Here is a 21,109-nt window from a genome sequence, read left to right as displayed (position 1 = left end):
ATTGATAGAAGGCACATCATATGTAAGCCTTCTAAAGTCTCCATCTATCATAGGCCAGTGGTGAAAGAAGTACATTTATAATCGCCTAATCACAATTATTTGACACACACACGCACACACACACACACACACACACACACACACACACACACACACACACACACACACACACACACACACACACACACACACACACACACACACACACACACACACACACGCACACGTACCTACACACACTAGGGCATTAACCAAACGTGATTTTTGATAGTCGACTCGACTACCATCAAAATCGATTTATAGTCGATTAGTCGGCGGTAAAATATGATATTTATTCCATCCAATCAAGCATTCAAACATTGTGTTCTGAAACAGCCAGCGAGTGAAGGATTAACTGCAAAACAGAGCCGGTAAATGCAGGCCGAGTGGAATAGTAAGAGAGTGGCGACACACTTTGATCTCGCCGCAAAGCGGGTACCTTCCTCATTCCATTGTTACAGTGGGAGTCAACGCTAGTGTCGCCACTCTCTTACTAGATTACGCTGAATGCCACTCTGATTGGCCCGAAATTAGCTCAGCTGTTTCAAATCAAAGTTGCAAGTCCACAATGACTCACGGATGGACGAGTTGTGAGCTTGTAGATCTGCTATTTTTGATGCGCAAGACCCTTCTACGGAGCAGCATAGCATGTTACGTTGTTCACAATATTTGTTCAGTTGTAAAGTGGAGACTGGAGCGGGGCTGCGGGAGGAGGAATGAACGATGCAATGTTTTTCATACAACCCTAAATGTTAAACAACAAGTTACAACCACAGTTCCTTTGGTTTTTAGAAGGAGCTACAAGCTAGGAGGAGGTTATGATTACATACTAGGTTTGCTAGCTAGCAGGAGCCAGGCTATGAATCAGATGTTCAACTACTTAACTCCATCGCGACTATTATAAAGTATGATCGTGCGGCATAGCTGTTTGTTTTAAATAATGCCTGCACTTTTGTTGGATAAGCATGAAGAAACATGAAATCACGGCAAGAGCTACTGTAGTTTGACTGTCACCAAACTGGATAATATTGGGCAGAGTGAGGAGGGACTCCTGCTATACTTTACTGTACCGGACGACACATCTCCAATCTAACTTGTTGAACAAACTACAGTAATAAACTCACCAATAGTAAAAGTATTTACACACTGTAGTTGTCCACATTGAGCGTATGAGCCTATGAGGCATATCGCATATGATTTTCCCAAATAAAATCTGTCTTGAATGCTGCTAGTGCTACTGCCGGTCAGCCGCCCACCTACACGAGTGAAACCCACGTACAGTAGGCTTGTATATATGAAAACAATCAGCCAGGAATGGATTAGTACTGAAGTTGGCGAACTACCAACAAAACAACAGAGCTCACAGCTGCATGTCTGCTGTAGAAAAGCAAAGAAATACGGTCGACTACCGTTTTGCTAGTCGAGTCGAATAATCGATTTTTATGTTAATGCCCTAACACACACACACACACACATCGACTTATCTTCTCGTTTTATACCTTGATGTCATGTATTTATGTAAGGGGCTGGGTACAGTCTGGCATGCCATCCATACTGTTGGCATATGGCTGCACAAATATTCTATTCGATAATTCGACTAACCTAACCTTGCTGACTTAATGTATGATGTTCTTCACACCGACAGCTCATTTTGTGCAGAAAGAGGCGCTTCACGTCTCATTATTGACAGCCCACGGACATCGGCAAATTGAAATGCCTGCCCTCTGCTACTCACCACCTGTTTTTAACCCATTCTGACCAGGCACCCATTTTGGTGTCAGCATCATGTTATGCTTTAGCTATTTAAAAATAGCAGATCTACAAGCTCATATCGCGCCACCGAGTGGCGCGATACGAGCTTGTAGGTCTGCTATTTTTGAAAAATCGAAGAGCGACTGACATTTTTTTAATCTGATCTCAGGTCAGAATGGGTTCATCAGACCAGTGTGTGTCCGGCGGAAACCTCGTATGAATCTGATCTCAGGTCAGAATGGGTTAAATGCCACACTGCCGCCTCATCTGACATGACCTCATGAAGCTGTACCACTGCACTGAGGCTGAAATGTTGTCTGATGAAGCTGAACCACTGCACTGATGTTGAAACGTTGTCCGTCTTTCCATCGACTAGCCTACTAACACCTTTAACTCTTTTTTCTCCCAAGTCCGTATATATTAATGCTGGGCCGTTATCGGCGTTAACGTGCTGCGTTAACGCGAGAATATTATCGCGCGTCAAAAAAATTATCGCCATTAATCTATTCTCAAAGTTGGGTCTAAGAGCTGGGTCTGCATTGACTGCATAAAGCAAGCAAACTAGGAATTTCACTTTGATAGTTTTATCTGGCGGACGCCGGAATTACTCTGTGGGAGGGAGAAGTCCTAACCTAACAGGGACAAGGTGAAATAAATTACTCTGAGAGCGGGGCGGTAACAAATCCTAACCTAACCGGACACGGGTGAAATTAATGAACAGTGCGGCGTGCCACATCAAACGTCAGCATGCAGGACTCTGTGAACCCAGGTTTGCTTCAGGGGAAATTTCTTTACAAGAAGCTTCCCAATGGAAACCTCGACAAGAACAAGGTGGTTTGCACCCTGTGCAAAGCAGAAATGGCTTACTGTAGGAGTTCTTCAAGTCTGAAGTATCACCTAACGCACAAGCATCCCTTTGCGTTGGTTGATGATAGCGAAGCTGCCGGCGGGCCAAGCACTAATATGGCTCCGGGGAAAAGTGTTCGTCAAACTACAATGTTTGAGTGCAACCGTGGCAAGCCCGTCAGCCCAACTCTATCAGCCAAGCTAACTAACCTCCTAGCTCAGTGGATTGCCATCAACTGCCGGCCTATCAGTGTGGTTGAAGATGATGGGCTCGAGCTTCTTCTCCAGGCGGCCACAGGCGACCCATCTTACAAACTACCTGCGAGACGAACTATCACAAGGAGAATCCATGACCAGTACGCCGCAGAGAAAGCTGCGAAAGATGAAAAGTTGGCCGGGGCGGCATGTGTAGCACTGACTGGGGACCATTGGACATCTGTCAAAAACGACAACTACCTTGGCGTTACTGTACACCTCATCGATGTCAGCTGGGAACTTCACTCGTTCGCCTTAGGTACGTTATGTAATTTAAATTAATTTACCACGGTGAAGTTGGTCTCGGGCTGGATACCCAGCCATCCTGGCTGAATATCCAACCTGAAACCAACCCCACCGCGGCATGTAATATTGCTAATTCAGCCTAACATTTACACAGCTTTAGCTAACGTTATCAGGGATCGATTGATTTATTTTACCACCAGCCAACATTATACGTTTGCTAGCTAGCCCCAACAACGCCAGCCTGCTAATTGTAAGTCTCCTATTAATAGCAAACTTATTCTGATCTACTTTGTCTCTCCTATAACGTCAGGTGTGATTAAAACGGAGGAGCGCCACTTTGCAGAAGCTTGTGCCAGACAGTTTCTCGACGTCGCTAATCAGTGGGGCATAGCTGAAGAAATCACCACCATTGGAACCGACAGCGCTCCCAACATGATAGCAGCAGGGAGAATATTACCATTTGAGCACTTGCCCTGCGTTGCTCATCTTGTACAGAGGGCCGTTGTAATGTCACTTCGGGATGGTGGTTTTGATGGTGTACTGGCCAAGTGTCGAAAAGTGGTCGGACATTTCAAACACAGTCCGGCTAACTCAGACGAGCTGAATGCCCAGCAAGCATCCCTTGAACAAGACCAGGAGTCACTCGTGCAAGACGTTCCAACACGCTGGAATTCAACCCTAGCGATGATCACACGTTTGAGGCGCAACAGAGACGCAGTGCACGCAACGCTGGCTCAGCAGACCCACAAGCTGGCCCTCCCAACACATGCTGAATATGAGAAGTTGGCAAAGCTGGAGAAACTGCTGGAGCCATGCAAGTAAGTGTGTGTTGTGCTGTGCTCTGTGTGTGTGTGTGTGTGTGTGTGTGTGTGAGGGTGTGTGTGTGTGTGTGTACACTGCTGTGTGTGTGTGTGTGTGTGTGTGTGTGTGTGTGTGTGTGTGTGTGTGTGCACACTGCTCTGTGTGTGTGTGTGTGGCTGTGTGTGTGCACAGTGCACACTGCTCTGTGTGTGTGTGGCTGTGTGTGTGTGCACAGTGCACACTGCTCTGTGTGTGTGTGTGTGTGTGTGTGTGTGTGTGTGTGTGTGTGTGTGTGTGTGTGTGTGTGTGTGTGTGTGTGTGTGTGTGTGTGTGTGTGTGTGTGGCTGTGCTGTGTTTGGGGCTGTGCTGTCTGTGTATGGCTGTGCTGTTTGTTCGGGGCTGTGCTGTCTGTGTGTGGCCGTGCTGTGTTTGGGGCTGTGATGTCTGTGTGCAACTGTGTGTGTGTGTACTGTCCTCTGTGTGCTATGCTCTGTGTGTGTGTGTGTGTGTGTGTGTGTGTGTGTGTGTGTGTGTGTGCGCGTGTGTCCTGCTGTGACATTGTGGCGTCGTTTTTGGTGTCAATTCACCCCTCTTAATGTGTGTGTGTGTGTGTGTGTGTGTGTGTGTGTGTAGGTACGTCACTGAGCTCCTTGGTGGGGAAAAGTATGTCTCCTGCTCTGTCGTTTTACCTGCCCTGTGTCATCTCCTGCGAGCAATGAAGATCTCTGATGATGATCCTGCCTACATTGTGCGCTTCAAGACTGCCTTCATCAAAGACCTCAACCAGCGGAGGGAGAAAACAAACCTGGAATGGCTGAAGGTATGTGACACGTACTGACCAGAAGATAACTGTATTGGCTGACCATTATAGACTGTTAAGCCAGAAGATTGATAAATGGATAGATGAATGAGTCATGAAGAAATATGGAGGATTTTGAAAGTTACATTTTCTTCCATCAATCTTTATTTTATTTTTCATCAAAAGGTGGCCACTGCTCTGGACCCACGCTTCAAAGATCTCAAATGCCTGCCCAGAGCAGAGAGGGAGCCAGTGTGGGGAAAGCTGAGTGACTTGGTGAGGGCAGAAGAACCTGCTCTGCAGCCGCCCAGGGAGGAGAACCCTGAGCCACCTCAAAAGAAGACAGCCCTACTGCTGATGGGATCAGAGTCAGAGTCAGAAGACGAGATACCAGTAGTAGACAATGTTGTAGAGAGGTACAAGGTAGAGCCCAGTGCCAGTTTAGATCAGTGTCCACTGAAGTGGTGGTCAGAGCACACTGCTGTTTATGGTAAGATGGCCCACATTGCCCAGAAGTACTTGGGGACTCCTGCCACAACTGTCCCATGCGAGAGACTGTTCTCTTTAGCAGGCCACATTGTACAGAAAAAAAGATCTAGTTTGTCACCAGACAATGTGAACAAGCTGGTGTGTCTGAGTGACTGGTGGAAGAAGGAGAGGTAGAGGTTGGACTCAAATCATGTACAGTAGGAGAGGGAATAGGAAGCCCCAGTACTGATGAGGTACAGTAGGAGAGGGAATAGGAAACCCCAGTACTGATGAGGTACAGTAGGAGAGGGAATAGGAAGCCCCAGGGTTGGGATTGGGACGCCCCACACTGGAGGTGAGTGACTGGTGGAAGAGGTAGAGGTAGAGGTTGGACTCAAGTCATGTCACAAAGCTACTGACTGTAAACAGTTCTTCATCACCTCTAGGTTTACAGTTTAATTAATGTCATATCCCAGAAAAGGGGGTTGTTCTTGCACCCACTGTTCCAAATTGCCTGTATGGTAACGTGTTTATGGTTATTCGTTTTTAACTGAATAAACAATGTATAACACACGTACATCGTATTGAACATTATTATATTTTCATTACCAATTATGATAGGGCTCCTGGTCTAATGGGCCACGTGGCCCGTTCAAGGATTTACTTCTGGTCATTATTTAGGTAGCGCACACATATTTTCAATGCCTTCGGCAGAGTTCAAATGAGCCATTTTAATCTAGATTAATCTAGATTAACTCCAGAATTGCAGTGAGATTAATCTAGATTAAAAAAATTAATCTATGCCCACCACTAGTATATATACATACCCCAACGTAGACTCCGTCTATATAATGGTTGATGCCTACGGAAGCCTTTAACATTGGTCCGGTTCCCATAGCAACGCCCCACCGCTCCAACTATGGGATTGGAAATATATTCACAGTGCACCCGGAGGAAACTCTGAGGCGAAATGGACATAGTGGCCGAATTTGGTATTGCAGCTCGGGGGCCAAAGCTGGTACGTTGACTATCATTGTGCACGTTCATGATGGCACGTGAACGCGTGCAATGATATTCAACGGCCAGCACGTTCACAATTTGGCCCAATCCATCCCAGAATGCACCCGGAAGGAGTACACACACACACACACACACACACACACACACACACACACACACACACACACACACACACACACACACACACACACACACACACACACACACACACACACACACACACACACACACACACACACACACACACACACACACACACAGACAGAAAAGTTAAACAGTTTTGGATATAAAGAGCACTGCCTTCTTTAAAGCATGCAATAAATTAGGTGTCGACAGCGGTGATGTCACAAACCTGAGGCAGCGCAAAATGTGCTGCTCTTCTCTACAAAGGCTAAATGCATGCAGGAAGGAATGAAAGTAGCTTAAGCCCCAAATGTAACTGCTGTCACAGTACAGCAGCAATGGTTGGTTGCACTAAGCAGAGCTGACCTATGCAAATTCAATTGCACACTATGATTACCGTCAGAAATGAATGTTGAATGGTTGGCACAGCATTTCGTCTGTTCCAGGGTTAGGAGTGAACCTAGCCTAACAAACACAGCATTTCGTCTGTTCCAGGGTTAGCAGTGAACCTAGCCTAACAAACACAGCAACAAACAGTGCACTGGTTTTCTCAAAGTGAGGTCCGACACTGTGTCACATTGTGCGGCACTGTGAGCTTGTACATCTGCTATTCTTGAAAATGTTTGAGGAATATCAAAAATGTTTGGAAAAAGTTTTAATGACTCAGGTTTTTTTCTCATCACAAATATCTTCTGGGGGTCCCTGCCTGGCACACAACACAGATGGGGGTCTGTAGCCAAATACATAAAAATTTGGGGGGTCCTTGTCCGACATAAAAAAGTTTTGTAAAAGAATGCACGCAGACATTACCTACAGAGATGTGGCTATCTAATTATGATGTACTCCCGGTATTTAAACCCCCGTGACACATGCTGTTTGAGCGTGCACGCAGCCCACAGACAGACTGCAGCACCGGGTGGAGACAGAAAGAGTCTGGCGCACACAGGATTCCAAATAAATATTATCTTCATGAATCCCAGTGCTCTGATTAATACATGTACTGTATGCTGGCGTTTTGAAACAGAACAAAAGCAATGGCTCGCAACTCACTTTGTAACGCTCCAGGTAAATGTATTCACAGCAGGCAGGACATACAATGTTTCGACACGTATTGGTCTTTCTCAAGTATAATCGGAGGATGTGCTCTGTTCTTATTCTGGGCGTTTTGAAACAGACCACTTATGTTGAGGTTATTTAACCTTTCCAAGGCTATACTGCATTGTTCATCATGAAGGTCAGCCACTTCATCCTGTTCGGGTGGGATTAAAACTCAATTTCTCACAACTTTTCCTAGCTGCACCGTGAATGCAAATTAAGTAGTCGCCTGTGTCGCATTATCAGCTGTGCGCATCGCTTGCCGCTCAGTGCAAACTGCCACCGTTATGAACATAATTAATACCATTTTCCTCCATGGTTGTTGAAACAAGTATGATTATGGTCAGTGTTGGAAAGTAACTAAAGTAACTTATCACTTACAGTAATATTACCTTTTTCCACTGACTAGTAATATACTTACTAGTAAATATTACTAATTATCTATATTAATATTATATTACTAATATGTTACTATTTTCCAAAAGCAACTATTTCCACGAGCCTTGGTGGTACTTGAGTGGGGGTTAAGTGTTTATTTATAATGTCTGTAATTATCATGTGAATTATCGGATGTGGAAGGGTGGGCATTAAACTGTCCAGAACAAACTGGGTACAGTCACACAGTGTCAGACTTTTGTCCCCAAAAGTTGCAATTACTGGGGGCGAGTCTAAGTGTTACTAAGTTTTACTTAGTGCGCCCTGGCACTCAACCATGCTGTGAAGAACATTACGCAACATTAGTACATGACATGTGTTCTGCCATCGAATATTGTTACGCCAAACCGTTACTCAAACAATACCGCTATCATAGATCATGACTGCTTTATACAATTCTAATATTACACCTCATCTAAAAACTCATTGTCAGCAGATACACATATTCTAATCACTGCATCTCTGCCATGAAATACAGTACCCAGACGTTTCCTCCACACACATTTGGCTATTGTCATTGCAGCGCGTGCATGGGAACCTGCTGGAGCAGTTCACTCAGTCACCAGTCAGCAAAAACTCCAGCTTTCCAGGAAGGGGGATTTGAGATGGAACATTTAGCATAATCATTTCAGCCAGGCTGGTGTTTAAAAGTTGGCAGTGGCTAAATGGCCTCTATTCAGGCTTGGATGACATCGCAACCAATAATCATCCCTATTAGGTCAGGTTGACACAGGTCTCGCATGCACATGCACCCTCACACTTCTGGGTGATCTTACTGAAGAGAAGGGCTCAGTAATGCCTCTGACACTGCAGATTGTTTTATTTATTTATTTGTTTGTTTTTTCCTTAAGTTTGTGGACACAAACTTGAGGAACTGCTGAGCGAGGTGGAAAAGTCTGTTGGGCCGTTTTCTCCGCCCGTCTCTCTCTGTTGGCTCCTCCGAAAGGTCATTATTCACACTCAAACGCTTTGGACAGATTGGACAATGGACACTGAATATCTGTGTGCAGCACATGGAATGCAAGGCACAAGGAACATTGAATGAATGAAAAGGACTTAAGGTACTCCTTAACTCCATACATTTGCTGTTGAATTTGTCACTGATGTATGCTCAGATGTATTTCTCAAATTCTAAATATTTGGCTGGCAAATACATTATTTGCCACATTTTCCAGTAACATGCAAAAATGAAGTACAAATGTAAATTGGCGCGGCGGTAGTGGCTCAGGGGTGAGAGTGGCTGGATGGTAACCGCAAGTTCGCCAGTTCGAACCCGGGCTCCCCCAGAGTTGGTGTCGAAGTGTCCTTGAGCAAGACACTGAACCCCTAATTGCTCCTGATGTGCTAGGGACTAAATTATTTTCGCTCCTATGCCACCAAAATGTGGAACGCCCTACCAACAGTCATTAAGACATGTGAATCCCTTGACTCCTTCAAAACCGCTCTCAAAGGGCACCTACGGATGGCTGCAATTCGAAACTGGCCTCTGTAAAATCTGAATCCCCCCCACCGCCCACCCCCCCCCCCCTTTTCCCCCTCACTGTATATGTATCCTTTCCCTTTTTGCTTCCTATATGATGAATTCCTGTTCTGTTCTTTAACTACATAGAAGTGTCTATTTGTATGTCTCTAAATGTTTTGATGAATTGAACAATGTGGACCCTGTTGTAAACAAGTGTAATGCTTAATTGGGTCGTCCACTCACAGTTAACAGTCTTTGTATTGAGTTTGTGCTTAAAATGTACTGTAATTCTACAAACTGTTAATAAATATTTCAATCAATCAATCAATGCTGGTTGGTGCCTTGCATCATGGTTTCCGCCGCCATCGGTGTATGAATGTGTGTGTGAATGGGTGAATGTATAATGCATATTCTATGTAAAGCATACTTAAATGCACCATTTACCATATTATTTTTTAAGTAGCCAGAAATTAATTCTTACAAGCGGTTATGTTAAGTCGGTACCTTAGATGATTAATGTAACTCCTACAGCAGTTTAGCAGCAAGGGGAATAATAATATAGCTGCAACAAGTGAAGCTGAGGCAGCCTGTGTGAATGCTGTACTGCCCTATGAAATCACAGTGCCGTTAACAGCCAATTAGTTGAAAAACGGTTTCAATATTAAATAGCTGTCCCTATTTATAATATTGTGCTCTCCCAGTGCCACAGTTCACTAGAATGACGCCCTCAAGCTGAATAGTAAATCCTTCTGCCTTGCGTCATTCTAAAGCAACTAATAATTATGTGGGGGGATAAAACAAATACATGCCATACAATAAATGCCAATTTGAGTGATTTTTCTTTTTTTAACTTAACATTCGTATTATTAAAAGTAAAGAGCCCTGCATTAAAAATGAATGTGCAATACCATTCCACAAAGCCCAACTAATCCTTCCTAGGCCATAGAAAGAAGTGACTGATCAATTAAAAATAAATGAAGATTCATGCACCATGGGGGTGTGCACTGTGCCATGTGGTCTCAACAGTGTGCTGTCAGATGTCAGTCAGTGGGGGGAGATGAGCGTAGGGGATGTGAACCACGGAGGAGAAAACTAAACGTTGCTAGCCACCGCTAGCGTCCACGTAAGAAACGGCTACAATCCCCGTGTGCATGCTGTCTTTGACATTATGGCTCATAATGAGATGAAATGGGCATGATCGGCCCCTAATAAAACATTAGTTCAACCTCCCGCTAATCAAAACAGTAACACTGATTGCATCGCTAGTAGGCCTCGTTGGGCCTCCGCAAAGCAGGGAGTTTTCACTTTCAACCAAAACAACAAGGCCGCCTCTTCTTTGCTCATGTTGCAAATTTGTCTGGCACCTAAAGCATCTACCGCGCTTGCCAATGACGAGGAGATTCATATCTGTCCAAGGCTCCCATTGCCACTGACAAGATTCTCCTCATGATGTGTTTTCGGTAAATGGTGCATTTATAGAGCGCTTTTATCCAAGGCGCTTTACATAGATTGTGCATTACATTCACCCATTCACACACGCATTCATACACCGATTGCGGCAGAAGCCATGCAAGGTACCAACCAGCACATCAGGAGCAATTTGGACACTTCGACATGAAGACAGGATGAGCCGGTATTCGAACCGCCGACCCATGGATCATTGGACGACCGGCTCTACCTCTTGAGCCACAGTCGCCTCGTGGTTTACGAGGTGCTCTACCACTCTACCGCAGCATGTGAATGAAACCTATAAATCACGTGATCAAAGAGCTTTTCAGCTGGTTTAAGGTAATGCTAAAAGTTTTATTAAAAATATCTGCTTTCTCATGGTTTTTGGCACGAAAACAGGCCACACATTCAACGGTCCATACTGTAACTATGGAATGGATTATCGCAGTTTCTTTCATTTCAGCCAGTACGATGCAAAATATATTTATTAAAGCCAACATTTTTACAGTATAGTCTTCCTCAGGGTCCCACATTTGAAAAAAACTTCCACTTCCTCCAACCCACTGAAGTCAAAGTGAAAACAGTGAGTGTGCAGCCTGAGAATAGTCTACTCACGACAATATGGATGCACTGCAAAGTCTGCAAGGGGGATCAGACAGACAGTGAAACAGATCCAGAGCAGAAATTAGCTCCCTGAATTTCTCACGTCTTTTTCTGGCGTTAAATTAAACAAGAATTGCCCTTTACAAGCATCCGCTGGTATACCATTAATTTCCTCTGGCCTGGCCTCTCTCACTGAAAAACCCATTTATCATCCTTAGAGCCAAACCTACTACTGTATCATTAAGTGCACTCATTCATGACAATCCCTTGGCGAGACGACAGAAGTTCTGACTACAAAAGTCAGCCTGAGTTCACATTTTATTAGACAAGAGTGTGGTTTGGGAAGACATACATGACAGATGAGTTGTAGATGAGACAGAGTGTACCACAGTACATCGTTAACCATCAAACCCTATATAGAGACCGAGTGTACCACAGTACATCGTTAACCATCAAACCCTATATAGAGGGTATGCGTGTGACATCATCATCATACCCGGAAGTTATGCGGGAATGCCTACTGAGCGGCAAAAAAACGACTTTCTGGCCTTGACAGCCCATACATCCAAACAGAAAAGTCATATTTGATTGCATTCAATTACTTTAAACAACATTAAATTCACTTTGTCACTCACTTTGCCACTCGATTTGCCACTCCATCTGCCATTCACTTTTTGCATGTGCATACCCTCTATACTTTAACGTACCGGTACGATGAATGGATGCAAAGAAATACTCTATCTGCAAGCTCAGCCTAGCTACAACGCCTTGCTATGCCATGTGTTACTTGGGAGCCTTGAATATCTGTTAATTTTGCCATAAAAAAGAAAGAATGCCATAAAAAAAAGAAAATGTGCCTATAATGACATGCCCGAAACAAGGACATCAGGTTGAAAGAGGTTAACCTAATGCTGTTTTTTCCCTATATTTATTTATTTTACAGACGTTTGTATAATATTGCTCAACACAGGGCAGTAAATGCCTGACAGTATAGTTAAGCATTTAAGCACCTCTGTCTCATGTGCCCTTTGCTGGATTGTGATTGAATGATGCCGGGGCTTTCAACTCACGTCAACATCCTCGAGACGAGTGGTGCCAGGCAGCGAATGCAAAAGTCGGACAAAAGAAGGAAGGCACACAAGCAAGCAAAGAAAAGGTCACCCTTTCCAGCTTCGAGACAGCATTCACCTGCACACCAATATATCAAAGAACAAGAAAACACAAGTTCGCTGATGGGTGCCGTGACCAACTGCAAGTTAGCATAAAACGTAGACGGCGGGATGGTGATAACAGACACTGGGCGCATAGTAACAGACTGGCAGTTATAGTGCTCTGTGTGCTTTCAGTCAGTTATTGCTGTCGTTTTTGCTGTCTGAATTGGGGCCAGGGTCTCGTGTGTGCCGAGACCGTCACGCCCTCTGACAGTACACAACAGCACCAGCCCAGATGGCCGTGCTTATCTGTATGTGTGACAGGTAAATCCAAGGACGACGGCGCCAGGCGGCAGTAAAAGAAAACACCAAGCCCTCCATCATCTGTTTTGACAGTGGAAAAACAAACTGGCAACGTTTTGCCACCCAGCAATTTACACTGAGCATTACATTTTTATTACCAGAAGCTGAAAGCTGTTCAGAGTCACTGAGAATATAATTAAATGGTACAATACGATGCAATTATACTCAGTCTGCTTTAGTTTAACACTGCAATAATACACAGATACACAGACACTTATGTGAGGTCAGAGGCAGTCGTGGTAAACAATAGTCAAGGACACTGGCACCTACAGATCATGCACCTAAAAGATGGAGTGCAGTTATGGCGCTCCGTTAGTGCCAGCCTAAACGCAAGACGTGACACGTGACCGCGTTAGATTTTTTTAATGCGTGCGTGCGTGCGTTCTGCGCAAGTGCCACAAAAACCATACAGCATTTGCACTGCGCATGGCCGCGTTGAGTTTTTTTAATCACGCGTGCGTGCGTGCATACGTCCGTTTCGCGCAGTATGGCACCGCTGCTTTGACGCATGCTTTGACGCATGCTTTGTGGCTTGCAGCTCTGCACCGCGTTGCAGAACGCGTTCGCGTTCGCGTTCTGTGTACTGTACTGCATCGCGTCGTGTTGTCGCGTCGTGTAGCCTAAACAATATTTAAAAAATATTAAAAAATATTTAAAAAATATTAATATGAATTATTAATTATTATTATAATAAAAAATATTTAAAAAATGAATAAATAAATATATATATATACATATATAATAATAATAAAAATAATATAATAATAAAAATAATAATAAATAATAATAATAAATAATAATAAATAATAATAATAAATATTAATAAAAAATATTATTATTATTTAAATTAATAATAATAAATAATAATAATAACCGCGCAATCAATCAATCAATCAATCAATCAATCAATCAATCAATCAATCAATCAATCACTCACTCCACACCGAACAGCAACCCGTCTCACTTCTCCCCCCTCTCTCTCTATACCTATGTATCTATTTTTTTTTCTTTCAGTGTGTGTCTGTGTGAGAGTGAGAACGGAGTTCAATGGACTTATCGCCGAAATATAGGTTTTTTGTAGCTCACTTTAGACTGTTAATGTAGCCTACCATTTCCATATCATTCTAATGGATTCCATTTCCAGTGGTGGTGACTGGTGAGTAGCTCCCCGTTTCCTCTGAAGTGAAGCTATGTCCAAGACCCCAAGTATCGTCCCCGTTCGGTGTCCAAAAGAACAAACATAGCCTACATATATATCCATGCACCCGCTCATGGCGTGTCTCGAGCTTAGAGCTTAGAGACAGCTCTGTTATTTTAAATCTGACACATATAACGAGGAGCGCCGCTCTACACTACAGAATTATATGGATCGGTTGGTGACTATATGACGTTGATTAGGTCTAATGATTAGGTTATTCATCGCAGCCATGCTGGGTTTAACGAGATGGCTCAGTGCAACTGTTTTTGTCATGTTGCAGTCTATCGTTTGATAATCCGATTGATTTATAAAACATTTAGCATTATGAACTGAAGCAGAAGCTCATTTGTTGCGCCGCAAAACAGAGGCCAGCCAGCGGTACCGTGACCCGTTCACTTCTCTCTGCCTGCACAGTCAGTAATCCATTCCAAGCCCCCCGCCTCCACTCACACAAGTGAATCGCCATAGCGCAGCCCTCTTCATATAATAAATACATACTTGTAGGCTATATAGCCTACACATTACACAAATAACAGAATTGCTATTTTTATTGTAATAACATGTGTGTGTGTGTGTGTGTGTGTGTGTGTGTGTGTGTGTGTGTGTGTGTGTGTGTGTGTGTGTGTGTGTGCGCGAACTTCGAGACGAGTTGGTGACAGTGGTTTGTATTTTGATTTGAAATAAATAATGATGAATAGATGTCTACTGTTCATGCTTGTGTGTTTTTTTTAGACAATAGACCACTTAGCAATTGCTTTAACTATGAAAGAAATGAAGACGATGAAGGATATCGATGAAATGTATGTTTCACTATATATAAAATATATACCTTGACTCTCCCTCTGAATGAAATTAAAAATCGGGTCCTAATAATTAACCCTAAAAATCTATAGACCTACCCTTAGGTTTAGCTGGAACACACGCTCAGCATCGCGGGGTTAATGGTAGGCCTACTTGGTAACTATACTTAAAAGGTCTACTTTATCCCATCACAACTATAGTGATTTTGCAGCTATTTTCAATGAACAGTATGGTCTATTGTTGATTAATGTGGTCATTTCAATCTAGGCGCCGTAATGCGCAAAATGGAGTCGACCGGTGGCCACTGATGGCCTATTATTCAGTAATAATTAGCATAAGTTATTATTAACGAAAAACATCTAATACTATTTTAAATTGGTCTAGTAAAGTTAGTAACTAATCAGAAGCAGCAACCATTTTGTTTCAAACAACTGTTTGACAAAACTGCTTGTTTTTCGTTAATAATAATACATGCTAATTATTATTGAACGGTAAGTATGCTGGTATAACGCTATGGTACACTATAAGCTTGTAGGCTATATCTGTTTATTTTAAGAATGCGCCGCTGCATTCTGTCAGAATCTCGTGTGTGTGTGTGTGTGTGTGTGTGTGTGTGTGTGTGTGTGTGCATGTGCACACATGTGTCACACATGTGTGCTATATATTGTATAGCTCTAGAGACGCAGAGACAGAGACATATTTATTTAAAATCATCCTGGCACGTAGGCCTATAGACAACGGCGTCAACTCCGCGCAAGAGCCAAAGCACCCGCTGGCAAAATAATAAGCCAATAATAATAAGTTAATATATATAGGCTACTCTAAGGTGGGCACCTGTCGTTATAAACCTTCTGCACTTGCCTATAAAGCCAATGAACGGAGCTCATTTTTCTCTCTCTCTCTCTCTCTCTCTCTCTCTCTCTCTCTCTCTCTCTCTCTCTCTCTCTCTCTCTCTCTCTCTCTCTCTCTCTCTCTCTCTCTCTCTCTCTCTCTCTCTCTCTCGTGCACATGCAAAGAGCGCATGCAGGTATCCAACTATCCAACATTGATAAACTGGTTCGCTTATATCCGTGCAGTATAACATCAAAGTCCAGTAGGCCTATAGTCCATTTATCGACGATCCAGCAGCACAGTAGCATATACAGTAGGCCTATTAATCATCATCAATGAACATGTGTCAGCCGCTGTTGTCAAACTGCCCCCCCCCCCCTATCTGTCTATCTGCATGCTACGACAGACAGACAGACAGACCTGTCAATGCGCTATACGGTGGCCAGGGGGGTGTCATGCAGGGGCGTTATCTTCTTATAACGTCAGGCTTCACTGATATAATATCAGTGAAGCCACCACAGCTCATGAAACATAATAGGCTGCATGGCTAACAGGGCTTAGTGCTTCCTATACCATATCTCTCCTTTCTCTGGCTCTATGACTTATACGCCCATGAAAAATGGAAAATATAAATTGCATTGAGTGTATACCATTTGGAATTATACCAATCGGTTGAGATTTGGCAGATTATAGCCAATGTTAAATATCAACTTTTTGCGCGACGGGCCATTGGGACTGTGGCGGCGGTGTTTTACCTATACTTGTGAGGACCTCTGCTTGGATTCATGGTGAGTGCGCACCGAAAAGTAATTGGAATATATTTTTCTTGCCACATTATAAACAAGTTTACTTTACCTCCTCACTGTCCTCAGTGTTTGGGACGGGATGTAGGCCTGTATCATGTGCTGTCTGCGTGCATATAGCGCTGCGCTCCAGTGAAATTGTCATTGCTTGAGAAAAACGGATAAGGGCTTATTGGTGGGTTTTCCGTAGATATTAAGGACTAGTTAGTCCTTAATATATAACTAGTCCTATATTTCCGTTGTGGAATATATAGAAGTCATGAGAGGCATGAAAGGAGTCATGAGAGTCTCATGACTTCTATATATTCCGCAACGGAATATAGGAATCCAACTCGAGGCTGGTGCATTGTAACCTGACGCTGCCAGACCAATACCGCCCTCATTTGGCAGCGTCAGGTTAGGTGCATTGGGCGGCAGGAGCGACCTTGTGGGTGAGCTGTGTTAAATCGAATGTATTGTAATGTATTATATTTACCAAATTTTCGGTGGGACTTGTGTTGTAGGTGACAAAGGCTATAGCAATGGCTGACTATTTAGTAACGCCATTGCAGGATCCAGCGACTGCCCAGGAGCGCATGCAGTTCCAAGCTGCGCATATTAAAACCCGTGGTACAGTAGAGCGCTGCATTGGCCTGTTAAAGGGTGAGATGCTTTTGGTCACATGTGTAGTAGCCTAGCTCTTTATTTTCTGACATCATTTATTATTTGTATATTTACGTTTCATGCATTAATTTGTATCAAAGGCAGGTGGATTTGCTTGAGCAGCAATGGGGGCACGCTATATTGTACAAGCCAGTGAAGGCATGCAACATCATATTGTCCTGTGCGGTGTTGCACAATATTGCCGGTCAATGGCGTGCCCCTGGACCTTCAGACCTTCAGCTCCCACCAGATGAGCCGATGCCCATTGACCACACACCGGAAAACCCCTACCCGAGGGTTATAGACAGAGGAGAGAGGACCTCATAAGGCGGTTCTAAAAAAGTAAGTAAAGTATAGCCTACAGTTTGGAATTGGCCCAGATACGTTACACATGTTAAAATGCACTTCACTTTTTTCTCACTTCATTCAAAGATGGTTTAAAAACATTGGCATATAACAGCAAAGGCAACAAATTGAAATATGGGCATGCACCTATAAAGCTCGATGTAAAATCAAGGCATATAGCAAAAAAAGACCCTCGTTTAATAAATACTCTTTGCACAATGTTTACTCCCAAAAAATGTTGTATTTATTCTGCAGTTGCCTGCCGACTCTATCCACACTCGCCGTGAGATTGACTATGGATGTTGTATTTATGTCCCTCAGGGCCTGGACAATGTCACGCTGCCTGGCCAGGACCACGTCGTTGAGCACCGGGCTCGTTCCTGAGCCTGGCGTGGGGGACCGTCCTGCAGGAGCAGAGGGGCGCTGCATGCAGGATCCCGCACCGCTGCTGTGAGCTGGCGCGGCTCACCGCTGCTATAGCCTTCTCTGAAATGACATTGGATTGGCCTATAATAAATAAATATTTCAACCCGTATTTGAATGTGTGAATATTGTACTAATTATATGGTCCAATAATAGGTTTTGGTTACTGGTATATGATATAGGCATGCAGGCTACCTAGTTTAGTTTAAAACGTATAGCCTACCTGGCCACCACCAGTCAGCAGCTGAGCCTGGCGGAGCTGGGACGCTTTTTTTCCGTACACATTTTGATACCCGACCACTTCTTCTTAAGTTCTTGACCTAATGAACGGTATAAATTAGCGCTTTTCCAAAGCTAGGTTATCACATATATATTTATTATTCAAATCTATATTCAAGTACCGTATATTGAAGCATGTCAAACAAACCTCTGCTCTTGTTCTCTCGACTTGGGAGACGCTGTTCACCTGGCTGGTGATGCGAGTCCACACCTTCGTTTTAATTTCATTGCAGACACCACTGTTGGCCCCGGCGAATAAAAGTTTGCGGTTTGATTCCACCTCAGTCCATATTGTAAAATGAAAATGTTACATTGTCTGTCTGTCTGTCTGTCTGTCTGTCTGTCTGTCTGTCTGTGCACGCGCGCACGGCATTGCGGTGTTGGAACAGCGGAAAAAAAACTGTGCCAAATGTAGAATATATTATATTTCTTAATTATTTAAATTCCAAAAAATGTGTAAAAATATGACTATTGACATACAAATAAAGATGTATGTCAATCATGTAACATGTAAGGATCAAATGACTTATGCCAATATCTGAATCAAATGACTTAGGCCAATATCTGAACATGTCATTTTAACTTAGGCAATTATAAACGTTATTTAGGCCAAATGACTTCTGCAATAAGTGACTTAGGCAAAATGTTTTATTCCTATTATTTTTAATAGACCATGGTTTAGGGTCAGCCACAGAGTCTTTAAAATAATATCAGAGCACAAAGACATTTGACACTGAATGGGAGTGAATGGTACTGAATGGGACTGAAATTAATTTAATTTAAAAACTATTAATTCAATTCATTTAACAAACTATTAAATCTGCATTCCATGCTTCGGAATATTAGAAAAAATATACAGATATCTATATTATATGTATATATGGCATTATTATTATTATTATTATTATTTATTTATTACGCACGCACACACGCTCACGCACACGTACGTGCTGAGCAACATAACGGGCACACGGTCACACATGCGTGTGTGCTGTGAAACACCAATCGTCACGCGCCACGTGTGGCGCGTGACGCTACACATACTAAGCACTGCAGCTCTGCACACCCATGACCGCATCGCATGACGCATGACAAAAAAAACAAACACCAATCGTCACGCGCCACGCGTGCACGCATACTAAGCACTGCAGCTCTGCACACCCATGACCGCATCGCGTGCGACTGACTGAAAAAATATTGACGCGATATTTGAGAAAAACGCATAAACGCATAAAGGCACACGTTGCTTGATGCGTGCGTTGATTGATGCGTTACGCATGCCCGCGTTGCGCGTTGCGCGTTGCGCGTTCCCATTGAAAATGAATGGGGAGATAATTAACACGTTCACACGGAGCAGTGCAGCGCAGCGCAAATCTAACGCGGTCAAGCGACGCGTCTTGTGTTAAGCCTGGCACTAACGGAGCGCCATATGCAGTGATCATACATGTATAGCACCTAACTCCTCTGTACTTATACACATTGATGTAACAAATAAAGAAACCTTGAACCCTGAACCTTTGCTGTACTGTCCATGACTTGTTGAAATAGCAGTAAATCAATTTCCCCTCGGGGATTAATAAATTCCATTCCATTCCAAAACCACAACCAACTCTGCCAAAGTGCCCGTGACTCAAGTCACCCAACTCCAAATCTACTCCAGGGAATTTGCATGGCTGTAGACACAGCAGCGCATGTGGAATATGGAATATGTATAGGCTACAGTGGTAGAAAGTTAACTAAGGACTGTTCGTTAACTTAAGTACTGCACTTAAGTATGTCACATTTCAACTTCTACTCCACTACATCTCAGAGGAAAATATTGTATTGTCACATAAAAATGGTAAATGGTGCTGTGCATTACATTCACCCATTCACACACACACACCGATGGCAGTGGAAACTATGTAAGGCACCAACCTACACTGCAAAGCTTGTAGTTCTGCTATAGTTGAAAAGGTTAGACAAATTAGCTTTATGTACAATTTTCTGTCTGCCTGCCTGAGTCAGCTCGTTGGGTGTCCTCTCTGACAGATGGAAAGAATGGGGCCTGCTCCGCTGACAGCTGGAGTAGGGCAAAGGTACACGCAGGATAAATACCGTATAGAAGGGAGGGGGTTCCCAATTAGGCTTTTCAGCTCCAGAGGCAAAAGACAAATGGTGTCTTCCCGGGACCCAAACGTACAAACATACATTATGAATTAATCCCTAATTAAAAGTGAATAGACGATTTACACCAGCCAGCCAGCCAGACTATTTAGAGTGGTCAATGATTTTGTATATCCCACAGAACACAGCACGCACTGAGGCAAAATGTGAGAGGTTTGAAAAGCATAGATAATCAGGAAGGAAGGAAGGAATTTAACCACTTAAGCTTGCTGTCTATGAGCAAGATTTTCTTATTTTTTTAACATTCTTCTTCAGGCATGGCATGTTGTTAGTTCAAAGAGGTATACCGACTCCATTGGTCTGAAATGAGCTAAAAATCTATCCAGGCTTAGACCCAACCTTTGACAGGTGTAAACAAGCCCCTGCTAATCTCTTCCACATTACACGTTCAGAAAGTAATCCCAGTTCCCAGAAGTTCTGGCATAATAACGGGAAAGCCTGATAGTGACCCAGTTCCAGTTCCAGCTGGGGCACACTTAAATGCCAGTCAGGCAAACCTGCTGGCCCTACAGCAGTAGTTCAAACCTGCTGGCCCTACAGCAGTAGAAACCTGCTGGCCCTACAGCAGTAGTTCAAACCTGCTGGCCCTACAGCAGTAGAAACCTGCTGGCCCTACAGCAGTAGTTCAAACCTGCTGGCCCTACAGCAGTAGTTCAAACCTGCTGGCCCTACAGCAGTAGTTCAAACCTGCTGGCCCTACAGCAGTAGTTCAAA

General features: G+C 43.5%; 1 protein-coding gene across 2 annotated transcripts; it reads left to right on the top strand.

Moving 5' to 3' along the window:
• Positions 1-3,573: 3,573 nt before the first annotated feature.
• Positions 3,574-5,631, top strand: LOC310876576 (E3 SUMO-protein ligase ZBED1-like). Of its 2 annotated transcripts, XM_083790144.1 has the most exons (4): positions 3,574-3,956; positions 4,573-4,759; positions 4,925-5,403; positions 5,594-5,631. In XM_083790144.1, exons 1-3 carry the CDS (start codon positions 3,646-3,648, stop codon positions 5,399-5,401), a joined length of 975 nt encoding a protein of 324 aa, XP_083646270.1. In that variant the 5' UTR covers positions 3,574-3,645; the 3' UTR covers positions 5,402-5,403; positions 5,594-5,631. The 2 variants fall into 2 exon arrangements, with proteins under 2 accessions (XP_083646270.1, XP_083646269.1); XM_083790143.1 differs by lacking the exon at positions 5,594-5,631 and having other exon boundaries at positions 4,925-5,455.
• Positions 5,632-21,109: the final 15,478 nt, after the last annotated feature.

The sequence above is a fragment of the Protomyctophum parallelum genome (assembly GCF_964188405.1).
Source record: "Protomyctophum parallelum genome assembly, chromosome: 19".
In the NCBI taxonomy this organism is placed as follows: Eukaryota; Metazoa; Chordata; class Actinopteri; order Myctophiformes; family Myctophidae; genus Protomyctophum; species Protomyctophum parallelum.
The sequence above is the reverse complement of the archived record's forward strand: the minus strand, read 5'-3'. Positions and strand labels throughout refer to the sequence as shown.